Raw genomic sequence first — 27,302 nt, 5'->3', positions numbered from 1 at the left:
AAGTGTCTTAGGTATTTTCTAAAGTGTCTTACGTAATTTTTAAAGTGTCTTACGTAATTTTGTGACGTATTTAAAATGTATAGCTTAATGTTTTTTTCTATTGATTGAATATTTTTATAATGTGTCCATACTAGTTTTACGTACTATCAGACATGGGTTGATTATTTATATGAGCACTTTGCACATGTAATCCAGTGTAGTCCTCAAAAGAAAGGTAAATATCTCCTACATTGTGCATGTTTTCTTAATTTTTCACTCTTCATTTCATTCTCAAGCCCCAACGTTTATTACCATGCTTTCTAGAAAATGTCAGAAGTGCTAAAGTAAATTCTCTCTCTTATTTATTTAGTACTTTGTTTATTATGTAATGCTTGAATCCTCCATCATAAATACGCAGGGACTTTCTGTAAATCTTATAACATTACTAAAACCTGATCATGGATTCCGCAAAAAACTGGGAAGTGAAATTCTATTCTTTCATTCATGATTGTGGGATCAATTTCTTCACAACATTCGTTAATTTTCCACAAACGTTTACAAGACTTACATAAACGTCTTCATTTGAGTCATTTGAGTGTCATAGAGAATTGTCGCTTACTGGGTTGATTCATCGTCCCATTTACTCCTTGTTACGAACAATATGCAATACTAAATAAGCAAATAGTTATGAATACCTTATGGAATGTTGGAAAGTGACTTGTTTACTGCCAATAATTACGTTTTCTATTATAGTCTCGGTAAAAATCAGTAACTAGCCTAATTACTAATTGCCCAATCACACAACTAATCTCGAAGTCACGAAAATTTCAGAAAACAAATCCGAAGAAAGCAATTACTGTCATGTTATATGTTAAATAGTATGAAGATAAATATTTTAAATACATGCTTAACAATATTCCATTTTTCCATGTATATGCAGTCACGGAAGACTTCTTTCGAAATTATGAATATGCGGTCACGTAGAATTGGTTAAAAAATTTAATGCAAATTTTCATTTCAACAAACATGTTAAAATTGAAAGTTATTCCAAACAATCTATTATTTACCAAGCGCTTTATGTTTATCTCCAAGGTATTTATTTCCAGAGGAATTCGGTAGTAAAGAATCATTGAGTTTAGTAATCTCATGTTTCTTATAGAATTCAGTTGTTACTAAAAATACAAAATAGGCTTTCGATCCATTTTCCTATCAAAAATTTATTTCAGAAAAGTAACATGAATTCACAGAAAGATAACAAAAGTAAAAAGTGATAATATAGATAAAGCTCAGTTGACACTTCTGTCCTCTTGTGTCGTATTTTCCAGTGAATATTTCTTTCTATAAAATGTCTCTTATTTTTCCTATGAAATGTGTTTGAAACATATATTCTATAGATTGCCACTTAAATGATTAATTTTTTACAACAAAGGAAGAAATATTTCAAATGGCTGTTGCTGTTTTCTCTGTAAATTATTACTAAAACTATTACACAAAACAGTATTAGTGATCACAGTAGAAAATACGTACGCAATGTCGATTAGCTTATTTTATTTTATTAGTTAAATTTTATCATTGAAAGTTAGTTAATTTTAGTATCTTAGGATCAGTTACTACTTGTTCTAAGGAAACAAAGAATGCTGGCATCGAATAATCATGATTCATTCTTCCTGGATTCTGCCGCATTGTTCCGGATTCCTACAACATAGGAAAATAAAACATTGTAGAGAAAAAAAAAAATCCTATTGTAATAATTGCCAGTGTAGTAATTTGTGTACTTTTTCGTTAATTTTCGTTTGTTTCCATTTTCTGAATGGTTGCAAATTAATCTCAAGAATTTCAGTTTCTGACACAGCATTGATTCTTAATCCGTCTTCTGTTGTTTCCGATCCTGCTCATGCATAATACGTCTACACTGATCAGCCAGCTGATGTACGAAATTTTAAATAAATTTTCTCATCTCATATATTATCGCTATCAATTCTCATTCCATTTTATTTTCCTAGCTCAGTAAAGAACAGCACTTAACGAAGGTCAAGGATAGGAAAACAAGACCAAAAGATAGAATTTGAACAATCGCAAGTTTATCAATACTTTTTCTTCGCTTTCACATAGACATTTTCATCTGATTAATTATCAAAATCTCCCAATAGCTAACCAAGACTTCTGTCTCAATACATTATAAATGTCCTTAATTCTCACATCTCCAAGTTTCAGAAACTTTCTAAGTTGGGAGTGGTATGACTGATCATTCTAGTCCCAAAATTTTAACGCCTCTTGTACATTCCCTTTATCCAATAATAGCTCTGTCGGGAATAAATAAATAAATAGGACGAAAAAGAGAAAATCCAAAAATGAGACATGCAAATCTTGAAAAATCTTTGTCACTACTTTTAGTCTTATGAAAAACGCATGAAAATTTTGAATTTCAGCAGTTCATTCAATTAGCAACGTTAGGAAGGCCGACTTTCACTTCACTTCTCGTACCTCTTGACGGTGACAGCTTCATGAATCGGTAAACAAATTTAAAGCAGCCTTCAATATTTATTTCTTTTTGTAAAAAAGAAAAAGAAAACAAAAACGATCAAGCATATCTGATAACTAAAATTTAATTTAATACAAGCTTTCTCAATCAAAACCAACTCTACTCTTCAATCGAGATTTTGATTAGCTCACTATCAACAAGTCACAGTAGTTTAAAACAAAATTATTTCATCAATTTTGATTACTTTTTTCAGTTTTTGCAATAACGACTACCTAACTGAAATTTGTTTCAACTCCCATTCCCACTGCACTGCCACATTCTTACAATCAGCTCAAGCTATTATATTTTATACTAATTAGTGTTTTCATGTATCACTTTATTTCGACATTAAATCAATTAATTTCAGAGAGCTCTGAAATAGCTGCTACATAGTTATCTATTGCTTTTGCCGAATTACTGCAAAATTTAAGCATTTTTACACTTCCTTCGGTGAAGCAAGTCCGAATGGCGAGTACCAATTTCTGTTTCTATTATTTAAATCATCACCCGATCATGTTTCCGTTTTCTCTGTTTATGGTTATCATGAAAATAGAGAATTAGAGAAGACGGGAATAATAAAATGAAAGAAAAGGAAAGCATGAAGACTAGTTAATAATTAAACGATTAGAAATTATCACAACGTCATATTATTCAAGCTTTTAACAAAAATAATTCGCTTTTATTTGTCAGATTATCATAGAAATATCCTTACCTTACCAATGCAGTTAATTTCTTAATAATAGCTATTTCCTCAATGACTTAAATTTAAACAAAAAATGAGGTTGGTCTTTCCATATCCTTGCAGAAAAATATTAAATGCAGCCTTCAAGACTTATTCCTTTTGCAAAAATAGCCCTTTTAAGATCTAAAATTAAGGTCAGTAATAGAGAGAGCTTATTAGCTGATCAAATATACAAATATTATTAATTCACTCTAAGTTCTTGTACCATTAAAGTGGAAAAAGAGAGGGATTTCTGTTGTTTCTGCATAAAGGTAACCGAGCACGGAGCATTCCAAGTTTCTTATCCCTTATTTTGGGGCATCTCATCATTCTTATTCTGCCCTCTCTATTACTGCCTCGTCCAGTAAAGTACACAGTGTTGAGCAATATATTAATCTATTGTCAGCAAGACAAAAGTTCACTACAATTCGTTAGCCAAAAATTGTGAGCAATGTCGCAAATATGTTCATTTTTCATTAAATTCCTTGCCAACAAAACATTCTGGAAAACATGAAAAACTGAAGAAAAGATAGGAGGGGATATTTACAGTAGAACATCTAAATAACATAGCTGAAGTAACATCATAGCAGCCCATCACCTTCCAAAAAATATTGATCTTCTTCGGGAGTTTTCCATATTAAACAGATTGCCTGAGCTGAGGATTTTTAAAAAGCAGACCGAAATTATTTTCATTTTTCGCTTTTAGAAATTTGAAGACTTCGAAACACTCAAAAATGCATCTAAATGCCATTTTAATTATAAGAAATGCAGGAGCAACTAAATTTTGGTAAAAACAAATTGAAAACAAAAGTACGAATCCACGGCAACACATATATACACATAACCATTTTCCACTGGCAGGAAAATGAATCAAAAAGAAAGACTTTAGGCAAATGCGTTCCTCTTTGAAGGAAAGTGATATTTCTTAGACTGAACTAAATATATTACTAACATAATCAGATGTTTCTCTTCCAAAAGTTCTCCAGATAAAATAACATGTGTAGAAATACAAAACAAAGCTGGCTAAAACACAAGTTTACCCGAAAAAGAATCTAATCCGGACTATGAGATTTCGTCAAGTCCACTATACCATTTAGTGTTCCGCTGATGTGTTCAAAAACTACAGTGATTAAAAAACAGATGATACAGGCAAAAAGAAGTATGCATACTTATGGGCTTCCATTCCATTCAAATACGTCATTATTAATACTTCAGAATTCAATATTAGAATTAAAATTTCAAAAAATACTGCGACGACAAATTTTACATTCTCTACTTAAGCTACCTTCATAAAAACTAAACACAATACATTTTAGGTCATTTAAAAAGCGGTTGATCAATATGTTTCAGTTCTACACCAAACGTATTCTAGTAATTGGGGAACTTGAACACCTAAACAGATGATTAATTAGAGAAAAAAGAGGCGAAAAGAAAGAAATGGCTGACGTGAGAACAGGGTAGATATGGAACAAGCAATTACAACCGCTTTTTTATTTAATTTTTATTCATCATCTATCATTCCCTCTTCATAGCTATCCAATATTTGCATAATTTTCATTCGTGCCTGCAAAAATAAATCATGTAAAATAAGGACTCTACGAGGAATCTTGCGTTAGCTAAGTTTTATTGGAAGAACAAAAGAATTATTCAGAATGAAGAACATATCTTAGTGCGGATATTTTCATGTCAAATTTATATAGTTATGCATCAGTCATTTTCTGAGTAAGAGAGATTGCTACTTGCGATTCGGTTGTGGATGAATGTCACATGAATAAAGATTAATGGTAATTCAATGAAACATACCATGCTTCTACAGTGTGAATTCATTTTTTTCAATCGTAAACCAACAAAACGAGCAAAAAGCATTTCTTCATCATTAATCCAGTCCGCATCCGTGCTATTAGTGCTATTGATTGAATTTACTTGTTGGAATGATTTCGTTAAATTCATCTGCTGTTGCTGTTGCTTCTTCATATTTCGTGCCCGAAATCTAACACTTGAATAAACAGGTAGTCGGTACGGCGAATTTCGAGTGGGATGTGATATCAGTGATTTAAAAGTAACTGGATTACCCGTCCTGGCTAAAGCTATGGCTGGGGCATTTGTAGATGAGCTCTGGTGTTGTGGGATAATGACTGTTGAAGAGGATATAGCGTTAGCTACATCGTGATATTCCTGAGATTTCATAGGACAAGGAGGACCATGCACATGTAATATCTCTTCTGTTTCAAGGCCTGCTTCAGAAGTGCACGGCGATGAGGCTACATTGGGCCCATCAAATGCTGACAAATGAGATGGTCCATCATGTAATGGTTGCAATTCTTGAGGTGTTGAACAACCACTGGGCATTCGAGCACTTTTTAAATTACCATCATCCTGCACTGAGGCAACCGAAGCTTGAGGAGATGAAGGTGATGGACTTCCACATTGTTCCTTCGATATTTTCCCATTACATGCACTAATATCTGAACAGTTCATATCGCTATCTCCATCGGTTTCAAAACCGTCTGAAAAACAACAACTGAATGGATAAAAACTCCACCAAATAAAACACTGTCTTCAATTTTAATGAACTATGATATAATAAGTTTTCGTTAAATTTGAAAATCTTAAAATGTCCCTTCCAAAAATTAACTTTGGCTATGTAACAACATCTAGGATCAGCATCTTTTTCATTGACTTTATAACTTACTTTCTAGTGTTATCGACAATTCTTTTTTCTTTCCAGCTACAGCCGCAGCTTCCTTTTTCAAATTTGCGGTAGCCTCAGCAACAGCAAGTACTGATTGAAGAGTTGACATCACCGGTTTTAAATCATCAAAACATTCCGATAATATGCTTTCATTTGCTATAAATTATAAAAACTTAAAAGAACAAAGGAGCATGTATCATTCAGATTTTGCAATATAAAATTGCGGCTACTGACAGCACTATTCTAACACGAGCTTTTAGTGCAATATGTTCTTTCACTCTTAACAAAAGAACTGTCTCTTCTTAGCGACTTATTTCTAGATTTGAATCAGCAAGGTAAACTTCCATAACTAGAAAGAATAAAACTTAATGATGTGCATACCGCCAGCTGATAATTCTGCAGACGACAACTTGACAGCAAAATTTTCGTAAAATGCATCACTATTACCAGTAGTACTAACATTATCAAGAGTATAACAGGGAGCTGAACTGTTCGGTGTAATTGGTCTATAATAGAGTATTCAACTATATGAAAGAAATTCCTAAAAATTTTATGCTAAAAAATATATAAATCTTTTCTCCTGACTCTATTTACTTTTTGAATAGTGAAAAAAACTTTCTAAATGCTTTGTGAACGTATAATAGAGCATACTAAGATGTAAAGTCATGTCTACAAAATATTTTTCATCTATAGGTAAATGACATTGATGAAAAGTTAATAACAAAAATAAGCAATAAAAGTAAAATGCAAAAAAAAAATACATTGCTCCTTGAAGATATGGATCGAGCCAATTTAAGAGTGGAAAATGGCTCCATTTTTGAGGTTGACTAAAATTCTGAGCAATCGATATTTTCAGTTCTTTGCGATAACGATCACGAAGTTGCAACCAGCGCTTCTTGGCGAATTCTCCTGTAAATGATCATGTAGCATACTATCATTTCCATTTCCATGTGTAAATGTTTCTCAAATTCAAATAAATTTTATCTAAGAAGAAGAACTGTTATATACAATTCGTCACTATGCCTCGTTTGCAATAGCTAGATAGTGCCGATACATAATGAGTGTTTCACTGAAATGTTCAATGCTCCTATTTAAACTCGAAGCGAAGAAGTCTACTAACATACATTCAAAGCCGTTAAAATGTCAGTAGCCTATTCAAAGCAGATAATATGACAAGTCAGACAAACTGGATTAATACTGTGAAGTCATAGTAAAACATTAAATGGCAGGATAGTCTTAATAAGGCTTTAACTGAATTGCAATGAAAATCTTAAGATAACTCAATATAACCTGTCACGCCACGCCCTATTTTAGCTGCAACTTCTTCCCAAACTTTGCTCCTGTCGATATTCTCGAAAGTCCTACGCTGATTGCTATACAAAGCAGGATATTCGCGAACGGTAGTGATAAGGATTTCGTTGAACGATGGTTCACCCGGAGGGTTCAAATAACATGGTGAAGGCATTGGTAATATGCGCGACAACGAATTAGTACTGTAATGGGATATTTTAATTGGACAATTCCTTTTCACCCTTTTCAATCGAAATTATAATATCGTTTTCGGTAATTAATCATATGTCGATGAGCAATGATCCTATTCTCCGACTCTTGAGGTCATGACAAGCTAACACTTGTCGTTAAATACCGCTCATTTCATATCTTCACGATTCGACTAACTCAATTCACTTACGAAAACTGAGTAAATAAAAAACAAAGAGACAGAGCATATTTAGATACTTTAGATATTTTTGATATAACAAAGATGGTACGGGGAAAGAAATGATGCCAGACTTCGGAAATATATAGTGGGCTAGAAGCTGAGAGAAAAACGTGAGGATAAAAAAGAGGGTTAGGGTGGGATAAGAAGGTATTATCAGTACAAGACTTAAAAACCATCTAATGAACGATAATTATGCAGAATTTACTCGGAAGTAAGGTAGCGTCTTTTTGTTGAAAATGCATCAAAACCAAGCTCGTCAAAATCCAGTAACTTGTGAAATCTTGCCTTCATATGATTCATTCATCGACGAAATTATAGATTTACGTCAAATTCTCGAACTATAAACAAAAAAAAAAAAAAAAAAATGAATGTATATGTGTGAAAATTATGGAATCAAATCAAACGCGTAGTATCATTGTGTGACTCTTAGTTCAGTTCCATTTAGCACAATGAAGGGAAATTCTCATATATGTTAAGGGAAGACTTTTGAAATTTTGGTAGTTGAATTTTTGTGCATGTCACTATTCATAAATAGGAAATAACAAAGCAAGCAGTTCGCAACTATGAAAGTTCTTAATATCCTTCCTTTCTGGACACCTCTGCTCTAATTAATGTCATACAACACATTTCTTTTTTTATAGAGTTCCATGGTTACTTCAAACCTAGTAATGATCTGACTATCACGGATGATGCGAGCCAAACCACAATCAGTGGGAGTGCTGCACTGCCCACAGTTTTCAATAAGCACAAAAGTGGAATTAATTAAACCATTGCTCATCATACCACTCATATAAATACAGTTGTCAATCCTAGATGGCAGAGAACAGGAAGAAAAGTGAGAACTAGGTAGGAATTAAACATTTTTTACAGGAATTTCTTCAATCATTTAAACCCCAACATATAATATGCCTACAATTTTTTAGATTGAGTTACAGAGAGAGAAAAATTTTAATTATATGACGATTAGCATTACTCCATTTTTATATAGTACCTACAGTTATCGACACTGAAACTGTTGTATTGAGAGAACTGATGGGGAAGTGAAGTGACGAGCTCGTGTTACAAGATGAAAGATTTCTTTGCTCGTGACATCTGTGGCAACAGTTACAAACAATGACATGCATCATACGACAATTCATTCTGCTTTCAAATTTGCTGCTGAATAATGTTCGATTCAAACTTAATCTTTCAACGACTTGCTTTCTTAAACAGCATTCCAATGATTTAAATTGGAATAAGGGCAGGAAATGAAATTAATCATCAAGCTACAACGAAAGAAAGTCCCGCAAAAAAAGTATAAGCAAGAAGCTAAGAATGGCAGAGATGTCCTGGACTATTATATGTGTAGTGAATCTGGAGAATCAACAAAGTCATTTTGAAAATGAGTTAAATAGGTAAAAAACAAAATTTACTCCACCTTGGTGGATGTCATTCCCAAATGAGTCAATTATGTTGGAATTAACATGAATAAGGAGATTTAAATAAGCAATGTACACACTATAAAGAAAAATGATACTGTCATTTATAACTGAATTGAAATAAAACGAATAGCAAAAAAGACAATAAAAGAGATCAGACATCGTGAGTCCAAATTAAGCAAAGTATTACCTCACCATATTTCAGCTTGTCATCTTTTCCTAACTTCTATTCATTTATTGTATATGAAGGAATAAACAATACTGAAACGAGAAATCAAGTTTTTGAAACGAAGAACAGCATCCTTGCAAGTTTCAAACGATGTAACAGATGCAACTGTAACGCATAGAGTGAATAAGATTGTAAGTAAATGAGAGAGATCCGGAAGGGTCAAGGGTCATTATTTAGCCGAACTTCACAGTGCACCAAAATAGAGAAAACATCAAAATGACATAAGAGGTGTCTCGGTGTAAGAGTTATAAGAATAAGGAAAGGTGTAGGAGTTACAGAAGTGAAAAGAATAATAATGATACCTCATCTACCATAAGGTTATCGATGTTTCATGATGCTGTATTTCTATGAATAACTTGAAGATGCTGTTTACATAGGAAGGAAGGGTAATACAATTTACTAAGTTTTTTTGGTACTTACTGCCATCTAGGTTTGCTAGAATGCCCCACAGAAAACTTCTATGTTCTCGAGAATTGGCAAATGGAAGAGGATGTTAGCGAATGAAATGTATGCTGGTCCGGTTGATCTTTTAGACAAAAGATGTGTCAGTGGGAATGTCTCATGAATCATTATCCTTCCATATAGCTCATTACTTACTCATTTAAACTTTAAACTACGATTAACCCAAATAATTATCTTTGGGTGCTTGCTTGATTACTAGTAGACTGCTCTGATTGTTCCTTATGATTTTCTGAGAAAAAAGAAAGTAGTGAGAACTTCGGATCAGGAAAAAGGAAAAACCGAAGGAGTGCCATTTTGAGAGATAAAAGGTGACGACTGACTTGACAGCAACGGCAACAACAACAACAACACAGGACGACAGAGAAGGGAAATGAGATCGGCTAGTAAGCGGATGAAAATGACAGGAGCCGAGCCGGGCCGGACTCTCATACTTACCTCTATTCTCATGTATTGCAGTAGGTAAGAAACGGACATAGGGAGGAAAGGATAGTTAATCATCAATGTAAGGTACGGAATGAACGGGCAGTAAGTAGCGATAGAACCGGCTGATGACGACAGCGATGTTGCCCGGTTGCAGCGAGACGGACGGATACGTTGTTAAAACGGAGCAGAGGGGATAAGAGTGTATGTATTATATATGTGTGTGTGCGTGTCTGTATATGTATGTGTATGTGATATATATATGTGTGTGTGTGTGTGTGTGTGTGGTGTGGTGTATGTGTTTAGGAAAGAATAAATGCAGCATCCACAAAATTATAACATCACCAAGCAGGAAAAGAATTTTTCCCCCCCTCCTCCCCCCCCCCCCCCCACCTAATCGGTTTGTCCGTTCATCGAGGCACAACATGTTTGTTTGCAGCTCCGGCACCGACACCATCAGCGCGCACCACCACTGCCCTATCTCTCCTTCTATCCCTCCGTATTTCCGGTTACATCGCCATTACTGACAAATATATATAGTAAAATCCTGTTATTGGACGCAGACAGACGAACAGACATACAGACAGGTATACACTAATTAGGGGACAGCAGCAGAACCGGCCCAGACATCCTCTTTTCCGACTCGTGACGAAATGTACCACTGAAAATCCGTTCAAACCATGGAGGCAGAAGAAATTTTTCAGTACTGAAACCACTAAGATGTTTGGATTTTTAGAGTTTCATTGCTACATTATGATTAATCAGAATGGGAAATAAGTGAAAGGTTGCTTAAAAAATATAATAAGATTTAAGTCAGATTTAAGTCACACAATAACACAGTGGAAAAACAGTTCTGATGTGGGTATAACATTGAAAACTGACTGAGGCATCAGGATAGTTACGTTAACGTTGCATACTTACTGTAAGTAGCCTTATAAGAAGGAGTCACGTAATCTTTCCCTTTGCTTAACTGATATTTAAGAAGAAGTGACTTGACTTATTCCATGGTAGCAAAATATTCTTTGAAGTAAACAAGCCGACTGAAACCGTTGGTTCGGTTTAAATAAAGTAATATTAGTACATGAGAGCAACGAAGTAATTACTTGTATTATACATTTTTCACTTATTGATCCACTGCATACTCACCTCTAAAGTCCTTAGGGCGTTCCTTAAATCTCACACATGCACAACTTTTCGGATTTCTTATACAAACATTTTTTGAAAAATAAGTGGTTATTTATACTTGATATTTTCAACCCTCCTACACGGATAAATCGAACGGATGTAACCTGCTAACTTAATTGGAATTATGGTTTAATGCTGATGTCAAAAATCCAGTTGGAAGTCCGTTTCCGATAGGTGAATAAAAAATAAGTCATTAAGATTGCCTGGAGCGACTATGTGACGATTTTAATTTAATGTCATAATGAATAAATGGTCATTCATTCGCAGAACCGTATTTGTTCCAGTCTTCAGATTTTTAGACACAAATTATAGAGAGCCAAAAAAGAACTATCAAGATCGTAGACAGGTGACAGTTAATAGGGCGGCCTTATCGAGGATCATGTAATGGGAGAAATGAAGTGAATTAAGCAGACCATAAATGATGGGGTTCATCATTTTTCAAAAAGAATTACAATCTAAAATACTTATCAGAAACAGTTTCTTATATGACCGGTGGCTTCGGTTGTTAAGGCGATTGAATGTCGATTGGATAGCAGCAACAGTAAAAGGATAGGAGAGAGCAATAAATGAAGCATAAAAACAGAGTATGTTTGGATCAGATCAGGTTTTATTATCGTAGCGCACTGGTAGTCGTGTCAGACGGCACAGCAAGCGTCTCTGCATCTCTGACTCAGGTTCATTCCGGTTGTCGACAGAAATTTTCTACATGAGGATTGGAGTTGGATAGGTAGGTATCCGAAACCACTATAGCAGAGTTAGAGGAACTACTAAACTGGCTGTCTCCTTCTTTCATCATTATTTGTGCTGTTGTCATTGCTATTTTAATTTTATCCTGTCCTTTTTCATCTGTCCGTCATCCACTTCCGTTTTCGTATGACAATAATGCTGTGAATGACCACTGATATTACAGATTCTTCCTTGGCGGTGCTTCTTTGTTCTGAAGAGAAAGCGGGAAATCTCCTATTTCGTCTTCCATAGACTTCAGCTTCGTTAAAACATAAAAATCGGTTGGAAAAAACTACACTCGTACTTCCAGCAAATCATCACACTGATTTTTTGTAAAAAAACAAATGTGCTTGGATTAAGTAATAACAAATGCACAAGTACTCAACATCGACATGACGACTGCAGATCATTTTAGCTTAAGTGGGATGTTAATATGCATGAATGTCATTTTCATCGTGATATTGCTACGTCAACCCATCAGTGTTTCACGTACTTTCAGTGAACGGTAGCCCAAGAACTTATGTAAATGTAATGGACGTAACAAATTTCATGTAACACATTGCTATTATTAGCAGATTTGGAGCGGTCAGACAACACATTGCCGAATTGCTCTTTAACTTAAGAGATTCACCGAAAAGGAACATTGACCTGACCAATCCTTTTGGGAAGTTACAAGCATACCTTAATCTGCCTAAAGTCTCTTTTTTATACGTAAGAATATACAAATAATGCATATCATTGTAACCAACTAACTTCCAAAATCCACGAAAAATTTGGAACGCTTCACGAATTTGCGTGTCATCCTTGCGCAGGGGCCATGCTAATCTTCTCTGTATTGTTCCAATTTTAGTATATGTTCATCGGAATGAACACAATTGCACATACTTAATTCTTATATATCTACTGATTATAGTTTTGTTTATGATGTTAAGTGGGACGAATCGAAAAGTGCAGAGAATTGCCAACTGCATTTCAAGAGAAGCAGACTGTTAGAGCCATATTCCTTCCTTCTCCATAAGAGCTTTTGTCGAGCCTATAGATTTAAAATACGGAAATTTGTTTGTCTTAAATTAAGCGTGCTTTAACGAGCAACATATAAATATTTCATGTCATTAGCTAAACTTTGACCTCCGTCTAGCAAAGATAAGTGTTTAAGAAATTTAGTGTTTCTCTTCGGAAAGTCTTCCATTTTTCACTTTGAATGTTAAGTGTATGAGTGCTAAGTTGACCGTTAATCGTTAGTATAATTATGAATTAGACAGATGCATTCAGAAGCAACTGTGAATGTTAGTCATTTATTTTCATAGGTTATGCAACATTTCAACTAATCACTTTATAATTAAACACAAGAAAAATTACAACTGGAAGGAAAAAAAAATGGTTTTATTACAGGTGAAATGAGCTCGTAAAATGATGCAAGAAATAATTTACTAGAATTTGCTGACAGCAAATGATTAAAAGGATGCAACATTTCGTAGTATACATATTTGCAAGAATGTCAAATGTCCATTCATGCTTGATGTCATCGAATGATTAACTGCATACAGATGGATCAACACAAAAAATACTCAGCCTAATTGATTAGTAGTTATTTTATAACTGAATCATGAAGATATTTCCAAGTCTGAAACTGGTCAAAATTGGTTAACAGTTTGCTCTTCAAAATGATTACATAAAAGACGATAAAAATTTACGTGGATCAAATCTTCATTTCCAAAGAAATGAATTAAGAGCCCGGTAAAAATGGAAGAACGAACTATCCATCGCTCATATCTGCTAGACGTAACACATTCTCGAGCAGTATCATTCCTCGAATAGATATAACAGTGATATCTTTCCCAAGTTGCTTTCCCGTTGTCATTAGACATGAACTCATTTACGCTCATCTTAATATGAAAGATGTTTGGCAAACTTCCATGAATGTTCTACTCCTTCAGAATTACGATTCACTCAGATATATTTGTTTATAGGCAATTCATGCGGGAATTCAAGTGTCTTTTATTCGTCCTTAATATTCTTCCAATGCTGCTTGTTTACATCGTGAATTTAACATCCTTCAAACCTGACTGAAGTGAGATGTTCCTCGGATTATAATTAAGGAAAAATAAGAATCGCGGAGTCTTCTCGAGATTTCTTGAATGCTCAGCAGTCCATCATCAATATATTACCTAAATGGTGAAAGATGATGAAGACAACGGGTGTTAACAACAGTTCAACTGGCAAAAATCCTCCATTCATCGGTACTATTTAACGCATTTGCTACCGATTTAGTGGCCCATCGATCGATACAATGTAAAGGGTAGCAATATCGATTTGCTTATATAATATGAATGAATGAATGAATGGAGGAATGAATGAATGAATGAATGAATGAATAATAGGTGGGTGTCCCTCACCTGCTCGAAAAGTTCTTTCTACTGATATCGATCGTTCCTTTTCTCTTATTATTGTTCAGGGTGATAAGCTACAGGTGAAATGGGGTTGACCTAAGAAAGTGACATTTAGGCTTAGACTTACCCCGTACGTTTTCATTTCTGGTGATTTCAGCTGGAGTCCTGTTTTTCCTCCCTTTCTTGAATTAATTATTAAATAAGAAATAGGGGAAAGGAAATGCTTTCGAAGATTGCTTATATAAGACGCTTCATCCAACTGACAATCGGTCCATAAATTCGCAACAACTTGCGAGCAAATGACTAATGTCTGATACGGGAAGTCTTTCCAAAAAAGGAATACAAACTGAGATTGAAACATTTTAAAATCGACCTGAATGACTCGAACTTGCATTGCTCTGCGTCTATGGCACAATTTGCATATCTGCTACCTACCCTGCGTGTAACCAAACGTTTCTTCCTTTGCTTCTTCCGTTGCTGATACACAACCATGGCAGTCCGCCATCACTTACCCAACTAATTCGCCCATTCCTAACCTATCCGGTCACTCGGTCCCGTTCATTCCAGGCGACCATTGACGACAGCACGAAGATGCACGTAGTTCGATATTACTGCTTCACAGGAACCCGCTGGCACCCCGCACGACAGCCTACCCACCACTCTCCTTCCTCCTCCTCCTCCCCTCAGTTATCGATTTTTCAAAACTTCACTTAACACTTCTGTTCTGCCGTCTTCTACGCAGTTACCGGTGGTCTACGAGGTGACTGTTAGACGGCTCATCGAGATGATATCACTGATGTCAACTTGTATGCCAGTGATGGGAAGAACTTCAGATCAAGGAAGTCGGAAACGGTTAGGCTTAGACTGAGGTTCAGGTGTCTTTTGGAACCTATGCGATTCATCATATTTCCATGCTGTGTGTAAATCCAAGAAGCGTTGCGTTTTTATCACTCAAACAAACGATTCCTGTGTTTGTTTTCAGTGTTCCAACCAGCCATTCGATATATTTAGCTGGTGATCAAATAGAGAGTGATGTCGGATGAGGAAATGGAACAAACTACCCATACCCAATCGTCTCCGCATGGTAACTTCCCTCCTTAGCTAATTCACCATCCTTCTAAAACAGCTGTAGGAGAATTAATATGGAAGTCGGGTTGCATGTCACATATGACTGTCATTTACATCGCCGAAATGAGCCCTATAACTTAATTTTAACCGTAAAATTATTTATTAATATCACGTGAATATAAGTTAGAGTAATAATAATAATAATAATGATAATAAATGATAGTAATAATAATGAGGAGTAATAGTAATTATTGTTATTGTTACTGTTATTATTATTATTAATTATTATTGTTATTATTGATTAAAGGCTAAAACTTGAGACGAAAGTTGCTACAGGATCTAAATATGGCTAAGATTTCCTAAGGACAGAAATAGAGACTAAAAAGGGAATACGGGAACAAGTTTAAATAATAAACAAAGACGCAAGAATTACGCTGTCGTGTTGAAGAAAGTTCATTTTAACAATAATGGAGTGTAAAGTGTTGTAGAAGAAGCGATGGAAGAAGATTCGGTTCAAAGTAATGAAGGTGATGCTGCGGAAGAAGATCACGACGATGAAGACATTGCTGAAGAAACAAATGGTTGGTTTTTATACCTTATTAATTAGCTAATTGTGTTGTCCTAAGCTGCTACTTGGTTACCACCTGAAGTTTACATTTTATTTAAATATATTATCAAAAGTTCTTAGTTGATGACTGACCTCTGATAGAAATTGATACAGTTTACATTTTAAATTTGACAATTATCACTAGGCATTGGAAGCTTACTCGTTTCTGCGAAAAAAAATATGTATAAAAAGAGGGTGCATATAAGTCTAACAGTTTAATCAAGTATATAGTCTAATCAAGTATATATATCAGTATATAGTCTTTTTTATTATCATTTTTTCATTTAGTAGCTGTTCTGATTTGCAGCATTAGAGCATTCTCGTTCTACCAAACGTAAAAAAGGTTCAAAGAAAGGACGATTAAAAAAAAGAAGGGAAAGTGCCATTGAACAAAATGCTAGTTCGGCAGAGATTTGCACAATGCTTGGTCTGAATGATGTACCAAATAATTTCACAGAGGAAGATATCAACTCAATTAGTTCTGCAAAGGTGATTTCGTTTAAATTCATATCTTCTGTAGGATTCCGATCAAAGGTACGTTGGAAATAAACGTTTCAGTAAGTTCATGATCTTCAACACTACTTTGTTTTACCGTTGTTAACGTATACAAATATTTGTTTGAGTAATTGAAGTATTTATTAGAATATGTCCCAAAGGTTGGGAAATTTTGTTGAAGTTTTATGATTTCTATGCTTAGAAATGTTAAATATTCAATGTTTTCAGTTAATTGCAGGCATTTGCATTGCGAGTAAAGCCACAACTGCAAGCTGCGAATCCAAAGGCGCTTTTTACAAAGCTGCAGCAGCTGATCCAGGCAAAATATCGGGAATTCCAGGTAAGTTGCTAAATTTTTAATAAAATCAGCTTCGTTGATTCAGATAAATGGAGTTAGTGTAATAATAATACACATAAGTTTCAGTATATTTTTTACAGTTCTTTAATATAGAAATAAGATCAACATTTGGTATCAAGATATGTATAGGATATAGCAAAACTACTTTGCTTGAGATAGATGTATAGGGAATTTATCTTATGCATACCTTAGATGTGTTTGTATGTTTAAGGAAGAGATGGCAGCCCAGGGACGACCGATTGGTTCAGTGAAAAAGTCACGTTCATCAGCATCTGGTGATAAAGTTGTTGCACCGATCAAAATTCGAATAAGTGCTAGAAAGAAACGGCGTAATGACGATGATGATGATGACACTAATCGTGAGCGAAATTAATATCTATCTGAAGCCTGTTTTCAAAATAGAAATAGAATTAGTCGAATTAACTAGGCACATCTTAAAAGGGATCTGGCAGCATTCTAGGATCTAAAGTAATGCGATTCTAAAGCAGATATTTTAAAGTATGAATTTAGTTACTTATTGAATTTCAGAAGATAGTGACCAAGAATTTGAGCATTTATTGAAAGAGCATGAAAAACAATTGGATGAAGAGGAAAGAGAAAAAGAAGAGCGTCGAGCTGCACGAGCTCGTTCAGCAAAGAAAAAAGGGAAGAAAAAGAAAGGCGAAGATGGATATGAGGTATGTAGCTATTTGTGTGTTTTGTCACTTTTTATTTGTATTACCAGAAGCTCTGTATTAGCAAATCTTAACAAATGCTGTAATATATCAATAATCTCTCATTTCAGAGAAGCGATACTAACGGTAACTCATTGCAGACGGATCATCAGGATTATTGTGAAGTTTGTCAACAGGGAGGAGAGATAATATTATGTGACACATGCCCGAAGGCTTATCATCTGGTTTGTCTGGATCCGGACATGGAAGAACCTCCGGAAGGACGGTGGTCTTGCCCAACCTGTGAATCAACAGGAGCAACAAAAGATGATGAAGAAGAAAAGAAAATTACTACAAATATGGAGTATTGTCGTACTTGCAAGGTTTTTGTTTTAGTGTTTTTTCTGTAGAGCTTAAACATTAAAGATCTAAACTTTGTTGGTAAGCAAAACTGAATTTTATAGGAAGGAGGCTGGTTATTGTGCTGTGATACATGCCCCAGTTCATATCATGCCTATTGTTTGAACCCATCATTAACGGAAATACCAGAAGGTGATTGGTCATGCCCTCGTTGCTTGTGTCCAGAGCCAAAGAATCGTCCTGAAAAATGTCTTTCATGGCGGTGGACTGAAATTGTTTATCCACCACCAATGACTGAAGAGGAATTGAGGGTAATTTTCGACTATGTTTTTATTTTTTTATTAGTTTCTAAATTTTGATTGATGATACGTCAGATGTTGTTTTATATATATTTATTGTTTTAAAACGAGTAGGATCTTAGGATTGCTGCATATTTTATTTCATTATAGGAATTGGAAGAACAAGAAGGTGGCCGAAAAATTGCTCTCAAGCCTCCTAAGGAACTCGCAAATCGTAGAGAACGTGAACTTTTCATAAAATGGAAATATATGAGTTATTGGCATTGCGAATGGGTGAATGAAATGGTCCTGGATGTACATTTTACGCAGGTACATTTATTTAACTTTACGTTGATTTTCAAAAGCTCTGTATATTAATTAATTCTTGATGTCTTCCAGTTCCTTCGGATGTATTGGCGAAAAATGGACCCGGAGACACCTCCCGAAGTAGATGATGGAAGCCAGGAAGATCTACAGAGTGGGAAAATTGAAAAAAAGGACAAAGAAAATGATCCTCACAATCTTGAAGAACGATTCTATCGTTATGGTAATGGTTTTGAATAAGTTAGTACTTGTAAAAACTGTATTAACTCATTTGATTGTTTGTATAATCTTTTATTTTAGTGAGATGATTTGACGATGGACATAGTTTCTTAAGAGTTCATGCATGCCCATTTCGGTATACACTCACTCTACCGCACGAAGCGTACCATGCTTCGAAAATGTGACATTTTGTTATTTTCTCTAGAACGCAGTAGCAGAATTACTTGTATAACTTAGGTATCAAGCCAGAATGGATGCAAGTGCAGCGAATCATTAATCACGTACAATATGGGAAAACACAGTTTGATTATTTGGTCAAGTGGAGAGAATTAGTATATGAGCAGGCCACATGGGAACGTGATGATTTCGATATTATGGGTTATGATGATGCTATCATCAAATATTGGACACATAGGTAGTTTTTGCATATAAATTGAACATGCTAAAAACACAATGTAATTTTACAAGAACGAGCGAAATTGATTGCATTTCAAATTCAAATTTAGAGTTTTTCATGTATATTTAACTCCGAAGTAATGATAGTAAAAAGATTACTATGAACGTTTCCCGTCTATCTGAAATTGTAAGCTACACATGAAACTAGAGGTAGTATCTATAATTATTCACTCTTGTTTTCTATTATTCAGGCAACGCATGAACGGCGATGTTTTACCGAAGCACATAGCAAAAAAATTAGCAGCGAAGAAAGTTGAAGAAGGCAAAGATAAGGATGACGAAGAAGAAGAGGACTGTAAAAAAAAGAAAAAGAAGGAGCCGAAAACAGATGTTTGTTTATTTCGCATTACTTCCTATTATATTGTAATTCATTCTTACCGCAATTTCTATTATTTCATTTATTGTTTGTTATCCTTTATATTTGTTTTTTTTTTTTTTTTTTTTTTTTTAATGTTAGTATATTTATTATTCTCTGCAGCTTCGAAAGAAATATGAAACGCAACCAGATTTCATAACAGAAACAGGTGGTAAATTGCATGACTATCAGTTGGAGGGCATCAACTGGTTACGACACTGCTGGTCACAAGGGACAGATGCGATTTTGGCGGACGAGATGGGCCTCGGCAAAACTATCCAGTCAATGGTTTTCTTATATTCGCTAGTGAAAGAAGGACATACGCGTGGTCCATTCCTGGTTCGTCTTAATTTAAAGAAATCATAGTGGTATTTAAATACTTGACTGACTGTTGGTAGTTCTTATGCAGGTTAATAGAAACCGCATTAACATAATGAACTAATGGCCAAAGAAAAAGAACAGGAACAATGCAGTAGCATTCTTGGAAATAATGCAATATCATGTTTATTATATTCAGGTGGCCGCTCCACTTTCAACACTAATAAACTGGGAGCGAGAAGCAGAATTTTGGTGTCCTGATTTTTATGTTGTAACTTATGTTGGTGATAAGGATAGCCGTACTGTTATCAGGTGTTTGGTTTAACAAGTGTATACTTCGAATATTAATGCGCCATCTTTTAAAAAATACTTAAGATCAGTAACTGAATTTTCTCAGTCTTTTCTGAAGAATTTTTTTGAGTCAAGTAAGCTTACAAAAAGAAATTTGTCTTATTTTTCAGAGAACATGAGTTTTCATTCATCGAAGGAGCCGTGCGGGGCGGCCCGAAACCTTCACGTCTGAAAACTGATCAGGGAATTAAATTCCATGTTTTGCTTACTTCGTATGAACTGATTAATATTGATAAGGTTTTTTTTTTTTTTGTTCTGCATTTATTAATTGACTGTGTGTTTTAAGGTAAAGGTTGAGTCTTATCTGATATCATTGTTTGGGTTTATAATTGTTGACATTTATGTTGTTTTTTTTCAGTCTATACTGTCATCTATTGAATGGGCTGGATTAGTAGTCGATGAAGCGCATCGTTTGAAAAACAATCAATCATTGTTTTTTCGTACTTTGCGCGATTTCCGAATTAATTATCGATTACTTCTTACTGGCACTCCATTGCAGAATAATTTGGAGGAGTTGTTCCACCTACTAAATTTCTTGTCACCTGACAGATTCTAGTAAGTTTTAGTTAAGTCTAAAGAATAACCAGTAAGTTGTGTGAATTGCACTGGATTATTGCTAAATTTTCTTTTCCAGCGATATGGATTCATTCACTCATGAATTTGCTGAAATCTCGAAGGAAGACCAAATTCAGAAATTACATTCCTTATTGGGTCCGCATATGTTGCGTCGTTTGAAAGCTGATGTGTTATCGGGAATGCCGTCCAAAAGTGAACTTATTGTCCGGGTGGAACTTTCTCCAATGCAAAAGTAGGTCTCAACCTTTATGTAACAAGACGGAAAAATGTGGCATTTCTGTCTTTACAATATTTTCTTTCATAGCATTTTTATGATTTCAGGAAGTACTATAAGAATATTTTGACACGGAACTTCGAGGCATTAAGTCCGAAAGGGGGTGGCTCGCAAATTTCTCTTATCAATATTATCATGGATCTCAAAAAATGCTGCAATCATCCATATTTATTTCCTAAAGCTAGTATAGAAGCGCCAAAATTAAAAAGCGGAATTTATGAAGGTACTGCGCTGGTGAAGGCATCAGGAAAGTTTGTGCTACTACAAAAGATGCTCAAGAAACTAAAAGAACAAGGTAAACCTGGATTGGATATTTATAGAGATTTTGTAAAAAACACTGATCTTTCCGTATTGTCGTTATTTTCAGGACATCGAGTTCTAATTTTTTCCCAAATGACCAAGATGTTGGATATCATGGAAGATTTTTGTGAAAATGAAGGGTACAAATATGAGCGTATTGATGGTTCGATCACTGGTCAGGCCCGACAAGATGCAATTGATCGATTTAATGGTACGTGCTGGTGGGGAGGAATTTTCCACCACTCAGGTTTCATTACTTGTTAGTATTGTTTTAAATTTACTATTTCAACTTATGAATCATTTGTAGCAGCCAATGCGCAACAGTTCGTATTTTTGTTGTCGACCAGAGCAGGTGGCCTTGGCATTAATTTGGCTACGGCTGATACTGTTATCATTTATGATTCGGACTGGAATCCACATAATGATATCCAAGTAATTTCTTTAAAGCCTAATTTCATGCTTTAAAAGGAATCCGGTTTTTTTTTTTCTAATTAAAAAAAAAGTTAAGTTTTTAGGCTTTTAGCAGAGCTCATCGTATCGGGCAGCAAAAAAAAGTGTTGATTTATCGTTTTGTTACTCGAAATTCCGTTGAAGAAAGAATTACGTCAGTTGCCAAAAAGAAGATGCTATTGACTCATCTTGTTGTTCGCGCTGGAATTGGTCAAAAGGGGCCTTCTATGAGCAAAAGCGAATTAGATGAAGTATTACGCTGGGGAACCGAAGAACTTTTCAAGGTTTTTTGATATGCTAAATATAAATCCTGAATTTTTAAAACATCATAGCGTGCAATACTAAGTATCTAACTTTTCATGCTGTATTAGAAAGTATTTTTAGATAGTACGTTGAAATAATGTCTTTCTGGAGCGTTGTTGTGATACTAAAGAGAATTTAAGGAAGATGAAACAACAACTGCGGAAGGTGAGCAAGGGGAAAAGAAAACAAGTGAGCAAGAAATTATCTGGGATGACGAGGCAGTCGATGCACTTTTAGATCGCTCTGCTGACGATCCCAAAGAAAAATCGGGTGAGAAAAAAGAACATTGGAGTAATGAATATCTTTCATCGTTCAAAGTTGCGCAGTATACTACTCGAGAAGCTGATGAGGAAGAGTTGGAAGATGAAGTAAGGAATCGGAGTGTTTGACAGAGATTTCGTTTCAGTTTGTTGCAGTCTTATGCAGAATTCTTTTTCCTTTAGTTTGTTTTGATCGGAGTACGAGGGCTGAAAAGTTTCAGGACAAAACCGAAGTAATAAAGGAAGCAGCACAAGAAGCTGATCCAGACTACTGGGAAAAACTTCTTCGTCATCATTACGAGCAAGAACAAGAAACACAGGCGCAAAAACTCGGTAAAGGAAAACGTGTTAGAAAGCAGGTAGATACCCATTTTTAAATGACATAATTAAATTGCTTATTGTTACTCTGTTTTGGAAATAGAAACGAATAATATACGAATTTGCTTTTATAACTTTTATATCGTGGCTTAATTATCACATGTTCCGGAAAGGTCGTTTTGGACTTTTATCAACCATCATTTTGGTCGTTTAGGTTAATTATGCGTCAGAAAATATGCAGCAAGATTGGCAACAGATGCATCCAAATAATGATGATTTTTCATCTTCATATAGCGGTGATAGTGGTCGTTCAGATGGTGAAGGAGAGGATGATGAATTTGACAGCACTCAACAAGGAAAGAAACGCCATCGTGATCGTGGTGATGAAAAACTTCCCCCACTTCTTGCACGTGTAAATGGCCAGTTGGAAGTTAGTCTTTATTGTAGTATTTGGGCTAACTTTAGGTTTTATTATGAATTGTTAATAAAAGTTATCATTAACCTTAGAGACATTGTAATTCTCATGGTTTATTCATTTCAGGTTTTGGGTTTCAATCCAAGACAACGACGAGCATTTTATAATGCAGTTATGCGTTGGGGCATGCCCCCACAAGACACTTATCAGTCGCAGTGGCTTGTGCGAGATTTAAAGGTAACTTTTAGGAAGTTTGAAGTTTTGAATTGAAAAATGCTGAGTACCGTTGGACTGGTAGAATAATCAGTTATCGAAGAAAAAAAAGTATTTCTTCTCAAAAATAAAACTCGAAAGTCTTTATAAGTCGAAGTAACATTCACAAAATCTACATATATCTAAGGGAAAATCGGAGCGTGCATTTAAAGCATACACGTCATTATTTATGCGCCACTTGTGTGAGCCTGGAGCAGATTCGCAGGAATCATTTAATGATGGTGTACCTCGTGAAGGTTTAAATCGGCAGCATGTTCTTACCCGGATTGGAATTATGTCATTGATCCGAAAGAAAGTACAAGTAGGTTTCATGCATTTTATAGCACTTCATAAGTTGGTTATACTTAACAATAATAAAATTTTAACAATAATAAATAAGTTTTGTTTAGAAGGCTCATCGTTGATGTCGGCCGTCACTTGGTGAAGAAGATATAATATGAGATGTTAAGCTTCATTTCACTTTTCATTCAGTGTTCTGGTGAAGTTTTTTTTCCAGAACTACAATACAATAGGTGGTCTCTAAAAAATATAACAAGTGAAAGTTTGAAACTTTCATCAGCAGCAGTAGCGGTGGAAAAAAAGTTGCTTTTATCTTCATTTTTATTTAAATTTTCATTTAGGAATTTGAAGTAAGTAATGGCGAATGGTCAATGCCGGAAACACGGGGAAGAGCATTGCAAACTGTTGAAAGCGAAAAAGAAGGTTCAAATAGTAAAGCTGGCTCAAAAACGTCAAGTAGAAGTAACACACCTGCCCTGAAAGAAAGTGCTGCATCAGGGGAAAACGTCGAGAAAGTATTGTGTTTATATCTGAGTTTTCCTGAGTTACATTAGTTTTTTGTAGTGCCGGTGATGATTTTTTTTTTTTGAAAACACGATGGAATTATTAAGTAAAAAATCCGAAAAAATAAGCAAAGTTGGCTACGCAATTTGATTTTCAAGTAATACAATCAAAAATGGTCTCTTTGCTAAATAAATACGCTACTTATGGCATACTGTTGTGAGGGAAGGCAGTATGAAAAGGCGTAGTGGAACAAGTTTTTAAGCATGATTGATTTAAAGGCGAATCTGAGGCATCTTTTATTTTGAGAAATAATTCAGACGAAACATTTATTATTCTTTTGAAATAAAGTATTTCCAGGCTGACATGAAGAATGACAGAGAAGCTGGAATAATCAGGAAAGAAGGCGAGGAAGAAACTCCGAAAGTGAGAGGTCCTCGACCACCGTTCAAATTCAACATTGCCGATGGTGGCTTTACTGAATTACATACATTATGGTTGAATGAGGAAAAGGCGGCTGTACCTGGAAATGAATTTGAAATTTGGCATCGTCGGCATGATTATTGGCTCTTGGCGGGAATTATTACGTATGTTTTCCTTTAAGACTTTTTTTTGCAACTTCCTGTACATAAAAGAATTTTTATGCAACTCATATGATCCTGAAATGTCGAGGTGAAAAATCTACAGCAAAGTAATAAGCCGACGATTATTCGAGGCGCCACATTCATGTAGTCGAAGAATTATACATAAGGAGGTGAATCGGATTAAAAATTTGAAATTTCAGATATGGTTATGGGCGATATCAAGATTTACAGAATGACGTACGTTTCTCAATTATCAATGAACCATTTCGCACCGAACAAGGAAAGGGAAATTTCTTAGAAATAAAGAATAAATTTTTGCAGAGACGTTATAAGGTAAGAAGTTGGAATTCGTTCATTGAGTTTTATGCAGATTTTCTTGAATTCAACCATTAGAAGTTTTGTAAAAATATAGCATGCTAAGCAATATCAGTTGACGTTTATTTTTAGCTCTTGGAACAGGCTCTGGTTATCGAAGAGCAGTTACGACGAGCAGCATATTTGAATTTAACACAGTCTAATACAGATGGTACACAGCAGCTAAATGAGCGCTTTGCGGATATTGAATGCTTAGCAGAAAGCCATCAACACTTGGCTAGGGAAGGTATGCAAGGCAACAAAAACGCAAGCGCGGTATTGCACAAGATAAGTCCTTATTTATACATCATATCAGTTAGCTACCTTTCCTTGAAGAATGTTATGTCTTATGCTGAGTTGAGTTCATTATACTACGGTGTATTACATTCAAGGACTATTAGATTCGTTTCAGCAAAGGATTCATATTGCATGTTAAATAATGCTGGTACAAATCATGATCTGAATGACTTCTATAGCTGAAAATTGAAATATCTAATTTGCTTTACAGAAAGTGGTGTATGGCATTATTTTTAGGTACTGAATCAGTTGGAGGAACTGCTGTCGGATATGAAGGCAGATGTGTCAAGGTTGCCAGCAACATTAGCACGATTGCGTCCAGTAACCGAACGTTTAGGGATGACGGAAAGAGCGTGTGTTTTTTGATTATTTTTCTCCTGCGTTATTTTCTGCTCCTGTGAAAGAAAATCTTACTAATTATACTATACGCGAAAGAAATATAGATAATAATTTTCTTTTGTAGGATATTGAGCCGGTTAACTACTCGTGATCCAGAGGCAGCGTCAGGAAAAAGTCCATTACCTCCACCTGGCCCCTTCGTTACTCCTACTCTTGGACAGCAGCTATCCGGAATACAACCAAAGTTTGCTGCTTTGTCAAGAAATTCGTTGTCCGAAACAGCTATACATGAAAAAGATGTGAAAAAAGAACAGGAGGAGAAAGATAAAGATGAGAAAAAGAAAGCTAAAGAAGAGGAAACCGACTATAGTAAAGAGGAAAAAGGTTCTTTTTCAATTTTATTGTAATCTTTATTAAACATGATTTCAAAGGAGTGAAATGTTAGTAGAATTTTAAAAGTATTTTAATTTGAAATCGTGGTAAGAAGTCTGTTTTTGTTATTTAATTTCGTGGATTGCGTGAAATGGCAATAAGCTGTAGTATCAAAGCTTTTTGTGGCATTTTTATCAACTTGCAAATAATTTCTTCCAGAAGAAAGCAAAAATGGTAGAGTCACCGAAAATGAAGAAATTAAAGAATATGTGAAAGAAACTACCGAAGATGAGCCAATGGACTGTACAATTTCCGGTAATACAACTGCTGTTGTTACGTCTGAAAAGACTGAAAAAGCAGATGAATCTGTGGTGGAATCCGAAATTGAAGCCAAGACAGCTACCGATGCGCCGATGGATAGTATATAAATGTGTATTCATTGTTAGAATACGAATACTTTTTCATGTATGGTTTGGGATTTGTGGACCACTGTAAAAACAGCTTCAAAATGTTTGTACAGCTGTGATAGCCTAGAATAGAAAGGCTTAATATATTTATATTCGGCGTGTAACTATATCTCAGTAACATCAAAAATACTGATGCCTAACCGACTTTGATATTCTTACTGGATCGTGTGCACTCGTTTGATGGGTTTGATCTCATTGAATTATATTGCATGTTGTTAATATCTTTTTGTATGGCTAAGCACAAGCTGTTGAACGTTCGTTTTTAGTGTTTGTTAATTTCATGTTCGTTTTTGCTTATATTGTTTTTCCTTATTTATATAGTTGATTTTCATTTGATCATAATAAAATATCCCATGAACACAGTGTTCTAATATTTATGGTTGTAACATTCAGACATACTTGCTTCAAGTGGTATTTTGTATTTCGGGCCTCGTTTTCATGATTTACTGATTGGTGATTTTAGATGTGCAAAGATCATATTGAAGGTGTCTGAAATATTTGTTCGTTTGCATCCTGAGACGAATAATATTGTATGATCCGATTTTTGAATGGTTTTAACAAAAAACTGAAGCAAAATTACAACTTTTCACTTGAGGTTGAGGCTTCATCTATGGCAGTAATGCTTTCGGAGATCG

General features: G+C 35.0%; 2 protein-coding genes and 1 non-coding gene across 5 annotated transcripts; 1 reads left to right on the top strand and 2 right to left on the bottom strand.

The window, feature by feature from the left end:
* Positions 1-4,722: 4,722 nt before the first annotated feature.
* On the bottom strand, positions 4,723-7,933 carry Bma-madf-5 (Uncharacterized protein; the record flags this gene model as incomplete). Of its 2 annotated transcripts, XM_043079079.1 has the most annotated exons (7): positions 4,723-4,785; positions 5,025-5,728; positions 5,914-6,069; positions 6,295-6,419; positions 6,675-6,822; positions 7,204-7,406; positions 7,839-7,933. In XM_043079079.1, 7 exons carry the CDS (start codon positions 7,931-7,933, stop codon positions 4,723-4,725), a joined length of 1,494 nt encoding a protein of 497 aa, XP_042935013.1. The 2 variants fall into 2 exon arrangements, with proteins under 2 accessions (XP_042935013.1, XP_001900870.2); XM_001900835.2 differs by lacking the exon at positions 7,839-7,933 and having other exon boundaries at positions 7,204-7,378.
* Positions 7,934-12,840: 4,907 nt separating this feature from the next.
* Positions 12,841-12,944, bottom strand: Bm15518. Its single transcript, XR_006227911.1, has one exon. It is a non-coding gene; the product is annotated as a small nuclear RNA Bm15518 (small nuclear RNA).
* A 2,551-nt stretch (positions 12,945-15,495) lies between these two features.
* Bm3633 (CHD4 protein, putative) lies at positions 15,496-26,628 on the top strand (the record flags this gene model as incomplete). Of its 2 annotated transcripts, none has more annotated exons than XM_043079078.1 (33): positions 15,496-15,547; positions 16,020-16,112; positions 16,446-16,627; positions 16,872-16,973; positions 17,203-17,350; positions 17,520-17,668; positions 17,806-18,027; positions 18,109-18,315; positions 18,454-18,612; positions 18,682-18,829; positions 19,063-19,240; positions 19,473-19,611; positions 19,760-19,975; positions 20,154-20,266; positions 20,416-20,542; positions 20,664-20,860; positions 20,940-21,113; positions 21,203-21,450; positions 21,523-21,666; positions 21,763-21,887; positions 21,971-22,189; positions 22,349-22,576; positions 22,690-22,827; positions 23,001-23,216; positions 23,328-23,438; positions 23,602-23,775; positions 24,095-24,268; positions 24,615-24,841; positions 25,039-25,171; positions 25,286-25,468; positions 25,727-25,842; positions 25,953-26,212; positions 26,420-26,628. In XM_043079078.1, 33 exons carry the CDS (start codon positions 15,496-15,498, stop codon positions 26,626-26,628), a joined length of 5,511 nt encoding a protein of 1,836 aa, XP_042935012.1. The 2 variants fall into 2 exon arrangements, with proteins under 2 accessions (XP_042935012.1, XP_001900871.1); XM_001900836.2 differs by having other exon boundaries at positions 17,776-18,027.
* Between the last annotated feature and the right edge of the window lie 674 nt (positions 26,629-27,302).

The sequence above is a fragment of the Brugia malayi genome (assembly GCF_000002995.4).
Source record: "Brugia malayi strain FR3 genome assembly, contig: Bm_v4_Chr2_contig_001, whole genome shotgun sequence".
Lineage (NCBI taxonomy): Eukaryota > Metazoa > Nematoda > Chromadorea > Rhabditida > Onchocercidae > Brugia > Brugia malayi.
Note: the sequence above shows the minus strand (reverse complement) of the source record. Positions and strands in the feature narration are given on the sequence as shown.